Source organism: Diceros bicornis, chromosome 21 (assembly GCF_020826845.1).
Source record: "Diceros bicornis minor isolate mBicDic1 chromosome 21, mDicBic1.mat.cur, whole genome shotgun sequence".
NCBI lineage: Eukaryota > Metazoa > Chordata > Mammalia > Perissodactyla > Rhinocerotidae > Diceros > Diceros bicornis.
The window spans coordinates 6,510,675-6,526,126 of NC_080760.1; the positions used below are offsets into that span (position 1 = coordinate 6,510,675).

General features: G+C 45.3%; 1 protein-coding gene across 10 annotated transcripts in view; it reads right to left on the minus strand.

The window, feature by feature from the left end:
- Positions 1-15,452, minus strand: part of LOC131419435 (ral-GDS-related protein-like) — a 48,518-nt gene that overhangs the window by 10,375 nt on the left and 22,691 nt on the right. For 6 of the 10 annotated variants that reach the window (XR_009223233.1, XR_009223232.1, XR_009223240.1 and 3 more), the window contains 3 exons: positions 7,057-7,178; positions 5,922-6,099; positions 5,312-5,815 (listed from right to left, as the gene is read on the minus strand). Coding sequence is in view for 1 of the 10 variants with exons in the window: in XM_058564516.1 (XP_058420499.1) it covers positions 7,111-7,178 (68 nt within the window). In the remaining 9 variants the exon portion in view is untranslated. Of the gene's footprint in view, positions 1-5,311; positions 5,816-5,911; positions 6,100-7,056; positions 7,179-13,936; positions 14,534-15,452 lie in introns of those variants that run through there. The other 4 variants (XR_009223238.1, XR_009223234.1, XR_009223235.1 and 1 more) reach the window with 4 other exon arrangements.

The following is a 15,452-nucleotide window of genomic DNA, read 5'->3' on the forward strand; positions in this document are numbered from 1 at the left end:
CTGGTGCACTATTAAGTCTAGGTAGGCTGTGATATGTTAAAGATGCATATTGTAATCTGGATCAACCACTAAAAACTGCAAAGGTGTGTCACTTAAATGCTAATAAAGGAATTAAACAGCATACAAAAAGGGTTTGTACAAGAATGTTCACAGGAGATGACCTGCACATCCCCAGGAGGAAGACGAGCCCACTTCGGGGCATCCACAGAGCAGAACGCCCTCAGCCATGCTGAGGAGTAAACGCTGACACACACGTGCTGGGTGAGTCTCATCTACCTCGTGCTGAGGGATGCAAGCTAGACAGAAAACAATACACGTGGGCTGATTTCTGCCAAGATGAACCTATGGTGAAAAAAACAGATCAGTGTTTGCCTCGGGGGAAGGAAAAAATTGCCTGGGAAGGAACAGGAAGGAGTTTTCTGGGGGTGAAGGAAATACATTATTCTTAAAGGGGTGAAGGTTATATGGGCATGTTTATTTGCTAAAACTGTACGATTGAGATTTGTGCCTTTCAGTGTGTGTACATCTTACCTCCCCACACACACAAAAAGGACTAAAAGAATAATAAAGTGAGGTGAGAATGGGATGGAGTCTGGATAAAACAAAAATGGCAGATGATTAGTAGTTGTCGAAGTTGGGTGACGGGCCTACTATGCTATTTTGTTTATTTTGTATATTGTTTAAATTGTCCTGTAATAAAACACTTGTATAAGAAGACAAACTCGATATACAGTGTTTGCTGGTAAGATATTGGTTACCTTTGGTGAGGAAGGAGGGAGAAAGGGATTGTCGGGGCCTGAATGAAGCTGGTGCTAGTTCTTGGTCACACAAGTCTGTTCACTTTGTAATAATTCTTTGAGGTTTATATAGATGACCTCTGCATATATTTCTGTATGCATGTTATACATCAATAAACACTTTAAATCCTGCATATTTGCACAAAGATAAACTCAATATCTGAGAACAACAGCTGTGTTTTGTTTTAAAGTGGAACACATTCACTCATGACACCATTAGATGGATTTTAATACTCCCAAGTATCGATTAATGCCCTCACCCTTCCTTGGTGCCCTAGGTCTTTCCATTTTTGCCTCAATTTGGCAAGTGGCATGGCTTTGAGTTTTTATGATGCAATCTTTTTCCATCAACGTCCACCCCCATAATGATGCTCACCAAGGCCTTGACACCTAGCACAGTGCAGTGTTCACAGCAATCACTCAAGACCTGTGGGACTGGGTTGAATGAGAAAGAAAACGAGGAGCAATGATGTTCATAACTTATGTCTAGGTGCCATATCGTGACTTAGGAAATTGGTAGGATTTTTCGATAGATTTGTTATGCCTTCTAATTTTTCCTATTTAAAACAATGGGAAATAGGGTCTCAGAGTTCTTTCTCAGAGAAAGTCTGACATTTCAGGCACAGATTACTGACAAATATTAATGGTATATGACTTTCCCACCTCATCTTAACTTTAAGTTTTTAATTCCTTACTTGGAAATGACCTAACTTTGCTTCTTCCAAATCTTTTAGTAATACTGATGCTCCAGAAAGTCGGGCCACGAATATCCTGCTGTTGTGCATCCTCTCTGCAAAGAAGTGGAGCTGTGCATCCACCAGTCTGAGAAGCATGTGGTGCTGTAGTATTTGGAGTCAGAGTAGCTAAATGGAAAAATGACTTCAGAGAGTTATCACCATAACCCTCAACAGCAACAAATTATTTTGCTTAATTATTTTGTGATTCTGAGGGTATATTTAAAAAGGGATATTAAAACTGGTTGCCAAGGAGCCAGCCCTATAGTAGAGCAGAAATTGAATATTACCTTCCTACAAAAACTTCCCTGATATTGTGGGAAGGACCAACGGGAAGTTTCAGTGCTGTTGCCTGTGTTAATGAGGCCAAGAGGTCCACATTGGGATAAGGAAGTCCAGTGAACAAGCCTGTGTGCAGCGTTGGAGAAGGGGCGTGCGTGTGGTCCCCTGAAGTGGCTTAGGAGTCACTTACCAGTGCACCTAAGTTTCCCGTCTGTATATGCAGGAATTGGGGCTGTCCACTGTGATGTTTTCTCCTTTTTATGACATGGCTCACGGCAGTCCTTCTAAAATGCCTGACCAAGGTATGGGCTCTTCAGGCAGGCGGGGTCCAAAGGGAGGATCTCTGCAGCGACCTTGACCACAGGGTCCAGAGGGAGGATCATGGCAGCCTGGAGGGATGGAGGGGATAGTAGGACAAGTGGCCTTGAAAAGGCAAATTCCAGGATCCCAGTCACCCGATATTTCCATTTTATATATTGAATTTACATTTCAAATACTGGCCAGGGAGCTTCAAGGAGGGCTGCAAGCATCCTCAGCAATAGCCAGGCTGCTGAGCCCCACCCCTACCTGAGTACCGGCCTCAAGGGATGAAGCCCAACCACGCTGCACATACTACAGGCGGTGGGCAGGGCATGGAGGGTGGGCGTGGTAGAGAGAAGAGGCAGGATAGAGGGTGGGGTGGGCAAGGAGAGGAGTGGGGCCCAGGGGTGGAGGGACAAGGAGGGAGTTGGGGTCCCTAGCTGTGCATGCTGGGAGCTTTTGTTTCTCAACCGCTCCTGGCTGGGAGCTTGCAGGACTACAGGACTACAACTCCCCGGATGCTCTGGGCACGGGGCGGTGCCTAGCCCTGAGGGGAGGAGCAAGGAGGTGTGCTCTGCACTGTGGTCCTGCACCTGCTCCACGTGGACTGAGTCTCAGAGGGATGTGACAGGACGAGAGGGACCAAGGAGTTAGGAGGGTGTGGCGGCTGCATGGGCAGCCGCGGGCCTGCATCGTGCAACTGCTTTTGTCCAAAATTGAAGCCGGACTCACGTGTATTCCACACGGCCTCCCTCCGTTGCTTGATTCCTCCTCCCACCTGCATGTCTGTGGGTCTTTCCACAGCCTCCTACCTAGTCCAGGGCCAGGTGTTTCTCTGAAGTGCTTATGGGAACTGGTTTGACATCCCAGAAACTTTCCTCTGCCTGCTGCCCTCTGCCTTCTCCAGCCAAAGTGCCATCATTTCATCAGCTTTTGGGAGAAATTCGCCCTTGTGGCCCCTCTTGCAAGCACAACTTAAGAGCTTTGCAGGGTGGTAACAGTGGCTGTTGCTTGCCTTTATCGCAGAAGTGGAAGTTGAGGCATCCGTGAGGTTAATCATTGGTTTCCCCAGGATCCGCCAAGAGCAGAGGAGAACAACCCAATTCCCAGGCAAGTATCTAGTAGGCCGTTTTCACCAACGCATTCCAGTGCAGTGGCCTCCAAAACAGCAACCTTAAGATGAAAATAGCTTAAGCATTTTGCCATTTAGATTGATAGCCTAATCTCAGCTCAGGGCTGAGTGGCCAGTCTCTCAGGGACATGGGTGATGACTCTGATCCCTCAGGAAGAGACTGGTGGTCCAGCTTTGGGAGAGGGATGTTCAAGGTAGACAGCACTTGGGCAGCATTTGAAACCCATCAGCTTTAACATCTTTGCTTTGGATTCTGGCAAGGTTCCAGGATAAACACGCCTAGGGATAGTCAGTTGTACCATATTCTTTAAAAATTGTTTAGAGTAGTGAAAGGAACAGAGCATAAAATATCCTGCTTATTTCCAAAAGATGAAATGCAACCAAGACCTTGTTTTTTTCTTTTGTTTTGTGAGGAAGATCAGCCCTGAGTTAACATCCATGCTAATCTTCCTCTTTTTGCTGAGGAAGACCGACTCTGAGCTAACATCTATTGCCAATCCTCCTCCTTTTTTTTCCCCAAAGCCCCAGTAGATAGTTGTATGTCATAGTTGCACATCCTTCTAGTTGCTGTATGTGGGACGTGGCCTCAGCATGGCCGGACAAGCGGTGCATCGGTGTGTGCCCGGATCCGAACCCGGGCCACCAATAGCAGAGCGTGCATACTTAACCGCTAAGCCACCGGGCAGGCACAAGACCTTCTTGTTAATTTTTTTCTGCTCATTCTCTTGCCTGTACTGTACGCTTGAATGCAGAAACAAAACCTTGAATTGCCAATTCTTTTTTCCTGAGATTGGTAAATTAACTTAAAAGTCTTATTGAAACCTGTGGAGGAATGGTTAGCAGCTTTCATGATTTATGTCATCTCTAAAAATATGGGCATTGATCTATATCAAAAAAAGTCCTTGTTTATATTACACATCCCAATAGGTTACATTTCTGATTCCTGAATGTGGGATATTATCAAAACAACTGAAAAACCTGGTCATGGAATCTGGACTCTGTCACTTTGTCAAGAATTTGCCTCTTTATGAATTAATGACGCATGAATTCTTTGACATTTTTGTAAAGAACAGAAGAGAATCTCTGTAGTGTCTCTGAATGTGGCAAGACGGGGAATTCTCATTAGACCACATCCTTGGGTTCTTCTCTCGTGTTCAATAGGCCTGGGTGATAGTCTGTGTGCTCAGGTGCAGCGCCACTCCCCCAGCCCCCAGTGTTCCATCCTATTCTGGCCTGTGCCTTCTTCAGGGGGTTCTGATTACACTCGTCCACAAGGGTTGGAAAGAGACATTGTAACATGAGTCTATTCATCATCTTATTTTATTTTTTTAGATTTTATTTATTTTTTTTCCCCCAAAGCCCCAGTAGATAGTTGTACGTCATAGCTGCACATCCTTCTAGCTGCTATATGTGGGGACGTGGCCTCAGCATGGCTGGAGAAGCGGTGCGTGCCCGGGATCCGAACCTGGGCTGCCAGCAGCAGAGTGTGCACATCCAACTGCTAAGCCACGGGGCTGGCCCTTTTTTTTTAAAAGATTTTATTTATTTATTTATTTTCCCCCCAAAGCCCCAGTGGATAGTTGTATGTCAAAGCTGCACATCCTTCTAGTTGCTGTATGTGGGAAGCGGCCTCAGCATGGCCGGAGAAGCAGTGTGTTGGTGCGCGCCCAGGATCCGAACCCGGACCACCAGCAGCGGAGCGCGAGCACTTAACCGCTAAGCCACGGGGCTGGCCCTCATCATCTTAAAACAAGGATTAATGGAGAGGAAAGTCTCAGGGTGTGTGTGCTCCGATGCACTGCTGTTGGGGTGTGGCTGCAGTGACCACTGTGCTCCCAGCAGTCCCCACGATGGCTGTCTCAGACGTTTGATCTCCTGGCGCAACCACAGCAGCTGTTGACAGAGTTGGGCTCTTGTCGTGGTTCAGTGTCTTCCTTCAGATTTTGTGGCTCTGACCCTCCTCTGCTCGCCCCCTTCCTATTCCTATCTGCTGCGTTGATTTCTTTTAGTTGTTTCCTAGGAGCCACTGTGTGTAACTGTATTTCACAGTGTCTTTAGGGACCCACCCTCACTACACGAGTCACTGTACAACAGCCGCTTATCCTGGTGTAGCCCATGTTCATCCTCTCCAGTGGAGCTGTGAAGAACCCTGCTTACTCGGAGCTCCTCTCATTCTCATGCTGCTGGGGCTGTTATGAAGCTGGGCATCTCGTCTTTGGTCTCATCAACATTACTCTTTTCATCGATTATTCTGAAGTTGGAGACGACTTTGTTAATAATGTGGACACTGACTGTCACAGGCACTTTTATGTATCTTCCCCAACAGCTCTGTGAAGTAGGCCTGTGATTCCCATTTTACAGGGGGGGGACACTGAGGCTCAGAGAGGTCGAGTAGCTTCCTTCATGCAGTGTCTTGGTACATTTTGAGTCTCCACCTGGAACTCCACCTCTCAGGTGTGTGCCCTTAGCTGGTGTTTGACTTTGTGCCTCTCTACCAGCCTCCCCAAAGGCACAGGCCCCATACTGAGTCCATTGTCTGCTTGATGGCAGTCACCCTGCACAAACAGGCCCTGGGAGGGGAGTGGACTAGTGGGCCGTGGTCCTCCAGCTTACCCTGGGAAGGTACTAGGTTTCTTGCCAGAGCTGGAGCAGTGGAAGATACTGACCGTCACTCACCTGGAAGGTTTGTTGTGTAGAAATACTCCACTGACTTTTTGCAGGTGTCGTGTCTTCTTTGTCTTCATTGCTCCCCTGGGCTTTCTCCTACAGTCCGTGCTGTGCAGTAACATACAGTACAGAGACTGGTGAACATAATGCTGTTGTCCTGGACCAAATGGTCACATCATTCATTTTTCTAATTATGAAAGAAATACATATTGTAAAAAAAGTCAAAGTACACAGATCTATATAAAGTGAAACCCACCCCTTTCATCCCCTTCCCTGAAAATTCACTCCCCTACTCAGAAGCCACTACTGTTAACAGGGTGGGGTTTATTCTTCTGGAAATTTCCTATGAATTTATAAATATACATAAAGATTTTTTAACATAAATTACATAACTACATCGTTTTGCAATTTGCTGTTTCCCAAATCATATATCAAAGACGTCTCCCCTTATCAGTGCACATCATTCTAACTTACCATTTTAGATGTTTTAGAGGTATTCCAAAGAACAGGAATACCATAATCTGTTTACTTCTTCTTTGATAGAAATGGGATTACATCCAGTTTCACTATTATACATAATGCTGCCGTAAGATCCTTGTATGGAATTAATTAAACTGCTATTCAACTGCTCAATTTGCTTTGTTTCCTTTTAGTCAGAGACTATGACATAAGATTTTCATGGTAATTATAGGGAAACTAATTTTATCATTGAATAAATACATTTATGGGGAAACTGGACTTCAAGGACATCCATCTCAATATTGTGGAGAAAAATCATGAAACTTAGAAGGTGTGCTCCATCACATTCTAACAAGTCATGTTAACAATTTAAAGTTGAATGTTTGAATAGCCTCTACTGTCTCTCTTCCAAAGACGGATGACTTTTTCTTGTCTTGAAAACTTCTGACTCCAGGGGCTCTCAGTTTGGCTAGAGAGGATAAGATATTGGTGTTGTATCTGTTTCTCTTCAGCTGTAGGCTGCATCTTCTAAAGATCATAGAATTGAACATGGTCCAATCGATATATATGATTTGAGTCAAAAATTGAAAGTAATGAACCTAAGAGTGGAATCTATAACTTGGGTTCTTAATAAAAAATTTCCTTTGATATCCTTAAGTTTCTGTGATTACTAGTAAAAACTCACCTATGGGTGAAGAGATGTAGTTCTTCTGGCAATGTCTGGCTTGAACATCCATAGTTAAGCCTGCCACACCTGTAGGTAGATTAGACTTGATCTCTTGAAGACCTCTACCCTTGGTGTTTGACCTGGGAAAAATAAGAATTAAAAAAAGCTGCTGTTATTAGCACTCAATGCTAGATGCCCATTAAAGAGTGAGTTTGATTTGGTAAACCAAAGGGAGTATAAGCAGAACAAAGTCTTTAAAATCTATAAAATTTCAAAAAATTCTAATTTTTTAAAATATAACTCTATTTTTGCCACAGTGCAAACTGTGTATATATGAATGAAATATCCCTCTGTCCATGTCTTAACTTGTTTCCATTGATTTGATGGATTTATCCTCTAATCCGGATTCCAAGTGTGAAAGAACATCTTGGTCCTTCAAAGAAAAGTAGCCATTGAAATTTGATTTTCTTTTAGCTCGACCTCCTACAGGTTTGAGGAATAAATTATCATGTAATGATACAATGATTCTGAAATCTAATTGTTAATTAGAGGGGTGTAAAGGATGATTGAATGGTGTTTCATCCCCATGGTCAGGGGTATTGTACACATGGATGTGTAAACACGATTCAGGAAGCTGCTTCAGCCCCGTGACATCCCTGAGAACCACAGTGCAGGAGGATCTAGGCACACAGCCATCTGCCTCAATCTCCTGGGTTACATGTAGATCCAGGGGTCTTGAGAGTGTTTTCAGAGCAACTAACTTTTATCTATTTCCCCCCTTCCTTCTCTCCAGCTTATCTCAAACAGTCTTGACTATCATATTTTAAAGTAAGACCAATTATAGTTATTTACATGAGTTTCTTGTTCATTATTGCAGAGTAATATTCAGGCATACCATTAAATATCATTTAATTGACCTAATTAAATTTGTCTTACCTTATAATTGATTACAGCACTAAGTTTAGTTCGGAGTTTGATATTCACCAAATGTGTTAATCTGCTTACAACTGCCATGTGTCTCACTCCTCTTAGATATGCATCTTTGGCCCATCACAAGATTTTAATGAATGAAATCATCATAAATTAAGATAATGTACTGTCTTTGGATGATAAGGAGGCATATGGGTCCATTTTGGAAATATGCCCATCTGTCTTTGCTCCCCATGGGAAGTTTCTGGTCACTAGGTCTCCAGGAGGCTTGCACAAGCCCTAGGTCTGTAATAGTTTGGTGCCTCTCCTTCTACTTGGGGTAGAAATAAAAGAGATCAGAGAGACTTATTAATGTTTTGGTTGCATGAAGTCTTCGATGAAGAATATCCATACATATTGTTCTGGATAGCTCTCTGTTCCTAAGAGTACTAGTTACATTAAGGGCTTGTCAGGAACCGTGAAAGGTATGATATTTTACCTTACCTGCAAGCTAATAACTCAGCCTACCATGGTCTTATAGATTCTGGCAAAAGAAAGTAGACCCATGGGTCAGAGACAAAGGACTTAACGACACAGCAATAGCAGTGGCCCGAGTATCAACATTTGCACCGGTTCACTAAATCCCACTTCCTACAGGGTGATACACAGTGGGCCAGGTGACATGCAGAGTGATGCAAGATCTCGGAGCCTAAGAAACTCAAATCTTTGATAATGGACAGGATGTCTGCTGACCTTTGCCCGAGGGAGGGGTGTTATTTCTATTATATTGGGCAGTAAGCAAGCCTGCCCTTTGCTCCAGAGGAGGTCACTATTTCTATCTTCCAAGGCTGACAGCTCTGTACACATCCTTGAAAAGATATGCTGGTTTCACTGGCTTTCAAAGATAAGCTTGAATGAGAATCGATCATCATTCAGTTCTTCTGTTTCCTTTATTGTGATTGTGCAAATATGCTCTTTTCTCTGTAAAGTTCACTAACTTTATCAATACATAAGGGGTGCTTTTGGTTTTATTTATTAAGTTGAGATTTTCGTATTAGAGCAAATGATGAACTATCATGGGTTGGGTCTGAAAGTATACTTTTCCAAGATAAATGTGAAAGAAGATCAGTGCTCACAGAACTCTGCCACAAGGAGCTGATAGCAACTCAAATCATTTTAATTTGACTACTGTTTTGTACAACTTTCTTCCATCTTACTTCATCCTCTCTGCTTCCTGTAACTCCCATATGGGAATGGGGCAGTCTCAGGGATTCACTGAACTCATTTACAATATTTAAAATCATTTTGTCTGTTGTGTTTTTTTAATTCAGGTAAAGTTGACATACAACATTATATTAGTTTCAGAGGTACAACTAAATGATTCAATGTTTGTATATATCTTGAAATGATCAGCACAATAAGTCCAGTTAACATCTGTCCCCATATATAGTTACAAAATTTTCTCATGTGATGAGAACATGGCGTATTTCAAGATGCAGAAGAATCAACGATGATGTCATACTTTTCCATATACAGCTTGATGAATTTGGAGATAAGTATACACCCTTGAGACTGTCACCACCATCAAGGCCACAAACATATCCATGAATTCCCAAAGTTTTCTCTCACCTCCTTTATTAATATTATTCTGTGGTAAGAACACTTAATATCTACTCTATTAGCAAATGTGATGTATGCAAGACAGTCTTGTTACCTGTAGGCACTATGCCGTAGCCTACATCTCCAGAACTTATTTTTCTTGATAACTGAAACTTTGTATCCTTTGACCCTCAGATCCCAAATTCTCCATCCTCCCAGCCACTGGCAACTACCATTCTAACCTCTGCTTGCATGAGTTTAACTATTTTAGATTCCACATATAAGTGAGTATTTGCCTTTCTCTGTCTGCCTTATTTCACTTAGCATAATGTCTACCAGGTCCATCCATGTTGTCAAAAATGGCAGGAATTGCTTCTTTTTTCAAGGTTGACTAATATTCCATTTCTTTATCCTTTCATCCGTCAGTGACATTTAGGTTACTTCAGTGTCTTGGCTATTGTAAATTAGCTGCAATGTACATTAGAGAGCAGGTATCTCGTTGAGACCCTGATTTCAATTCCTGTGGGTATATACTAGAAGTGGGATTGCTGGATCATATGTTAGTTTTCATTTTTGGAGGAAGCTCCATACTGTTTTCCATAACGGCTGTACTAGTTTACATTCCCACAAGGGTTTCTTTTCTCCACATCCTCACCAACATTTGCCACCTTTAGTTTTTTTGATAATCGCCATCTTAACAAGTGTGAAGTGATAGCTCATTGTGGTTTTGATTTGCATTCCCTGATTAGTGATGCCAAACACCTTTTCATACACCTATTGGCCACTTGTATGTCTTCTTTGGAAAAAGTCTATTCTGGTCCCTTGTCCATTTTCTAATTGAATTTTCTTTTTGTTATTGACCCAACACAAAAAAAGAGAACAAAATTTTCAGGCATTATGAGTGCTTCCCAGTTGATGCAGATGGTTTTGTAATAACAGTGGTACCAAAAGATCATGTTTCGTGCTTTTTCTTCAGCTTGTTATAAGACCAGCAGTAGCTGCGGCATGGCAGATAATCGGGATCATCTGGGTTTGGAGGTTTACAACATAACTAAGTGGTAAGGAATTTTTTATTATTCCAAGGAAATTATTGAGATCATAGTCCACGGAATCCAGGATTGATAGGGGTAGGAGGAAATTAAGGTGAGGATCAGTGATCTGGCATTACTTCTTATCTTGAGGGACAGGTATCCACTGTATGAGTGTTTGAATAAAAGTATTAGATATCAGGAATTTGTGGTGAGTGAATATGTTTTCTGAATTATTTACTTTGAACATCACCATTTGGATTATGTGAACATCTGGGATGTGGGAGTAAGTCGCTAACAAGGGCTGGTTGACAATGTCACTATTGATTTCACTTCTATGAACACGGAGTGGTCAATGGATTAAGCAAATGAGTAGTCAGAAAACACAGAAATGGTGGGATTTGGGATTTAGTAAAAGATTGGGGACCGACTGTCCTGAGAGGGAGTGCCAGGACTTGTACAGTTGAGAGTGACAAGGACAAGAAAGGAATAGAAACACACTCAAACAAGGAGGGGGTGTTAACAGGATGGAGGGAGAGAAATGATCTGGAGTAGCCTTGAGTTTTGACCTGGAGCTTTCTGTTCTTGATGCAAATCTGCCTGATGACATCCCAGGACACAGGTCAGATCCCCAGAGGATAGAGGGAGGGTGGAAGTACAAAACAGCCATGATAATTGTCCTAAAAAGGCAGGCTTCCTTTATCATTTGACCCAATTTCATGATTTATTTTTGTAGGGTAAGAGGAAAAGAAGGATGATAGTCATGTCTTCACAGAGGAAGCAGCGTGACTGTGGGAACCAGTCCAAACCAAAGCCTGGTTTAAGCACCTCCATCCCTTTTAGGATGTCCAGTGACATAGTCAAGGGGCCGGTTACTAGAGTCCCATCCCATCCTAGCAGTGACGGGTCTCTGGGAGGACACCTTGAACCAGCCTCCCCAGGTCTGCTGGCCCGAGAGACCGCAAGGACTCCAGGCCTGCAGCAGGGAAGGACTACTGGTAAGTCCTTTCAATCTTGCCAAGCGTTGCAAAAACTTGCACCTAGTCACACAGGTGAATCCCTGCCAGGTGTGCTCGCAGGTGGTCTGCACTCCAGGTCCCATGCCCACTCCTGCCCGTCTTCAGATTTGACAGAGATGATTCCAGGAGCTGATCTGGGCATTCCACAGCTTCACTGCCAACAATTTCTGGTGACTGTGGAAGGTATCAGGAAGGAGGAAAGGGCAGTGAGGAGCACAGGAGAGAGACTGGAGGTAGCACTGATGGCGGACAGACTTGCTAGCGAGGCAGAGAAAGTGAGGGGCCAAGAAGGACGTCCTGACAGCAGATGAAATGGAGCAGGCACCTCAGTGAGGTCTCATGGCTGCTTCCCTAATGTTTCCTTGCTTTGAGCTCTTGAAACTTTAAAGCATACCAATACGTTTCTTTTATTAAACTATGCTGTGTGACATAGAAAATATAGACAGCGGTTTCTTTCTGAGGTGAGAGGTTGACTTTCAGGCGAGGAGAGAAAGATCTTCTTTTTTCATGCTGTTCTCTCATTTTCTATTACTATGTACATCATTTATTTTTACTTTCAAGTCAGCAGCAGCAGTGACCAACGTCATGGGATGATTCAGTTTTTCCCCTCACAGTCACAGTAAAACGTACTAAAAGTGGATTATTCTTTTTGTGTAATATTCCAATAGATTCCAAAATATTGTTTCAAAAGCACTTTGATGTCTATGTACTCAAATTAGGTATTTACTTCTAGGTCTCCATTTTTATGTTCTTTGTTGCATGCTAATTCAGTGTTGCATCTAAGGAAATACCAGATTTCCCTCAGTTTTTTAGATCCATATGTGTTGGAAATTTGATTCATGAAGATGGACATGGCAGCTGGGGGATCGTGCTATTATCAAAAGAGGCCTTTTCAGCATCAGTAATCTGACAAGAACCCACTGCTTGTTGGGATTTAATTGTCTATTTGAGGGATCAAGCTTTCACTGTTGGCACTTCTCTTTCTCTTTGGAGGGAAAGTACGGCCTTCCCAGTCTTTCCATTACCAAATCACTTTCCTGGGTGGCTGTGCCGTGTCAGGAAGGGCCTGGGATGCCGGGAACCAGAATTCATCCTCAGCTTCTGGCTGTCTTGAGAAGGCTTCCCTGGCAGAGTCCAGCCTGTGTGTCTGGGTGACACTTGCAGCCATCAGAAAGGAGGCGATAACACACAAGTGCCAAGCGATTCATCTGGCCCTTGTCTTACAGGGTGTTCCCAAGGGAAGAGGTTCAAAATGCCACTTGGTAACCCTTTGAAAGCTGCTAGTCATGGGTCGGGTTCTTGGTGTGAGATCAGAGCAGTGTCTATTCACCACCAGATGGGGAACATTTCAGTATTTTCATTGGTAAGGCTGTGTTCATGCACGACCATGGATCATCAGTTCCGTGGCATTCCCTGCTGGACCTCCCAACACCCCTGTCATGCCTCATCTTTCAAAGCTCCAAACAGGGTTCACACCCCAGCAGCTGGTTGTAATGTAACCACAGCACAAGACTGGGGAAAAAAACACAGCCACCCAGGGGTGACACACTTTAATGACTTGGGCCCAATTACCCCATTTGGACGAGTTCGGAACACCAACACTGAGTGTGTAAACTGGAGGATTGCCCAAGACCTTGGACCTCAGAAGGACACGGGCTCAGAATTCACCTTGGACAACAAGGGACAATGTGGGGTCACTGACTGGCCAGGATTATGGTCCCTTATCCTGGCAAAGTAGAGCTCACCCGGGATCCATCAGGCCAAGCCAGGGAGGAGGCTGGGGGCCTTCTAGGGGATTTCTGCCCTAAAGGGAATTGCATAAGGAAGGCAGGGGTGCTGAGAATCCTAGTTCACAGGGAGCAGTCATGTTTATGGAACGAGGCCCAGCGGTAGCCTTAAAAGCTGCATCAGAAATCGTTCCTCCTGGATACAAATCAAGCAGGAAAAGGAATTCAGAGTCCTGTACAAGGATCCCAGCAGGATTCAAATCTAGGTCAGGGGTGAACACGGAGCCCCTAGAGGGGTCTCAGGAGGGAAAGTCCTGCCTGCCTTTAGTCCATTTTCAAATGATCTTCCTCGGGCCTTGTCCTCTCCACGTGCACGTTTTGATCTTTTTACATTGGTTTCCCCACTTAGAGCTGATGCAATTCCAGAGATTCAACTAGAAAACTAAAAGTTCCTGAAATTTGGTCAAAAGAAACCTCAGCAGCTGGGGTCTGGGTGTCCCAGAGGTCGCCATGCCATAAGGCCTGGGGTTGACCAGGGGCCACGGAGACAGGCTCTCTGAACTGGCCAACAGGGAGAATCCACCCCTGCCCTCACCCAACTCCTGCCCCGCCTCACTCATTCTCGTTGAGCAGCTCCATGTCCTGGAACCAGGCCCAAAATCACTCCTTGGGGTCTTGTAATAATTCTTTGCAGCGACCTGGAGCAGCAGGATCTCCCTCATGACTCGGTATTCCTGGGACCAGAGGGAAGGAGAGGATGCACACAGGGCCTGGGTGGGGGATGCTGCAGGGGCCTTGTGGGGGGTGAGGACTGGGGCAGAGGACCAGTCCTGGGAACGCTCCTTCCCTCCAGTTCCATCCAGGGTCTACCTGTTCTCAGAATGGGAATAATCAGCCCCTCCTCCAGGAAGTTTTCCTTGATGCCATCCTCCCCTCAACACACGCGCCAACTGGATGGGTCTCGACTTCTACCAAAATCTTCCACTCAATGTAAGATACAAGGGGTGGAGCCAGAAACTGTTCTCCCCAGAGGGTCTCTGATTTCCACCTCCTTCCCCTCCCCTGCAAGGAGTGCCACAGTTGCTCCTCAGTCCTCTTCTCAAGGTTGATCTCATTCCCCTGGAAGGCAGACAGCCAGAGTCCATCAGACAGAGCCCCCTAGCCTGACTAGCCCCCTATGCCCACCACTTCTCATGTGGCACTACTGCCAGGTCCCCAGAGGGGGCGGGGCATGCAGAGAAAACAGGACTTGGAACTAGGATGGGTCCTGGGCTCCAGAGTAGTAGGACATGGGGTTGAGGCTGAGGGACCTGGCAGCACAACCCTCTCTGATGACCGACTTGGAGGCTGAGGCCTCAGGCAGAGGGGACTGCTCAGCCACTTATGTGCTGCCTGACTTGGGGGTCCCAACTTCTCTCTCCCTCCACGGGCAGCATGGGACGGAGAGGCTGAGTCCAACTCAGATAAAACCTCACGCAGCTGTGCCATCAGGCAGCTCTGAGCTTCCCCAGCGTGGGGAACGAGAACAGATGTCTCAGGCGGAGCCTCTGTTCACTCATCCCTAAGATGGGCCTGATGCCCCAGCTCCCAGGGGCGGCTGTGAGGCTCTCATGAGAGGAGATGTGCCAAGTGCTGAGAGCTCAGAGCTCAGTTCGGGGGCTCATGCATCCCCAGGCTCAGGATCCTGGTCCTTCCTGCCTGGTCCTCAGATTCATCCACTTCGAGATAATCACCCATCGCCAGGTGCAGCATCAGCAGGTCACCGAGGAAAGTGCCAAGATAAGGGACAACAGCCTGTGACAGCGGGGTGCGGGTGGGATGAGCCCTTGCTCTCAAGTCGGCCCCCTGCAGACCCTCCTCTGAAAAGTCCTCACCCTCAGCCTCCTGGCCCACCCCAGGGTTCCCACGGGGAGCAGCCTAGGACCCTTAGAAGCCTCCCCTCAATTCTTCCTCCCTTCACACCCCAAGAACACCACACTCCTCCTCCTCACCACCCAGGGCCGGCTTCTGGCAAATCACAGGGTATGTGGTCCCTGGCCCTCCCCACAACCACCCATCCTGCACCAGTTCTTCCAGGCCCTCCTCCTGGTCACTTCTACTGGGGGATTCAGACACTGTGGCACCAGGAGGAA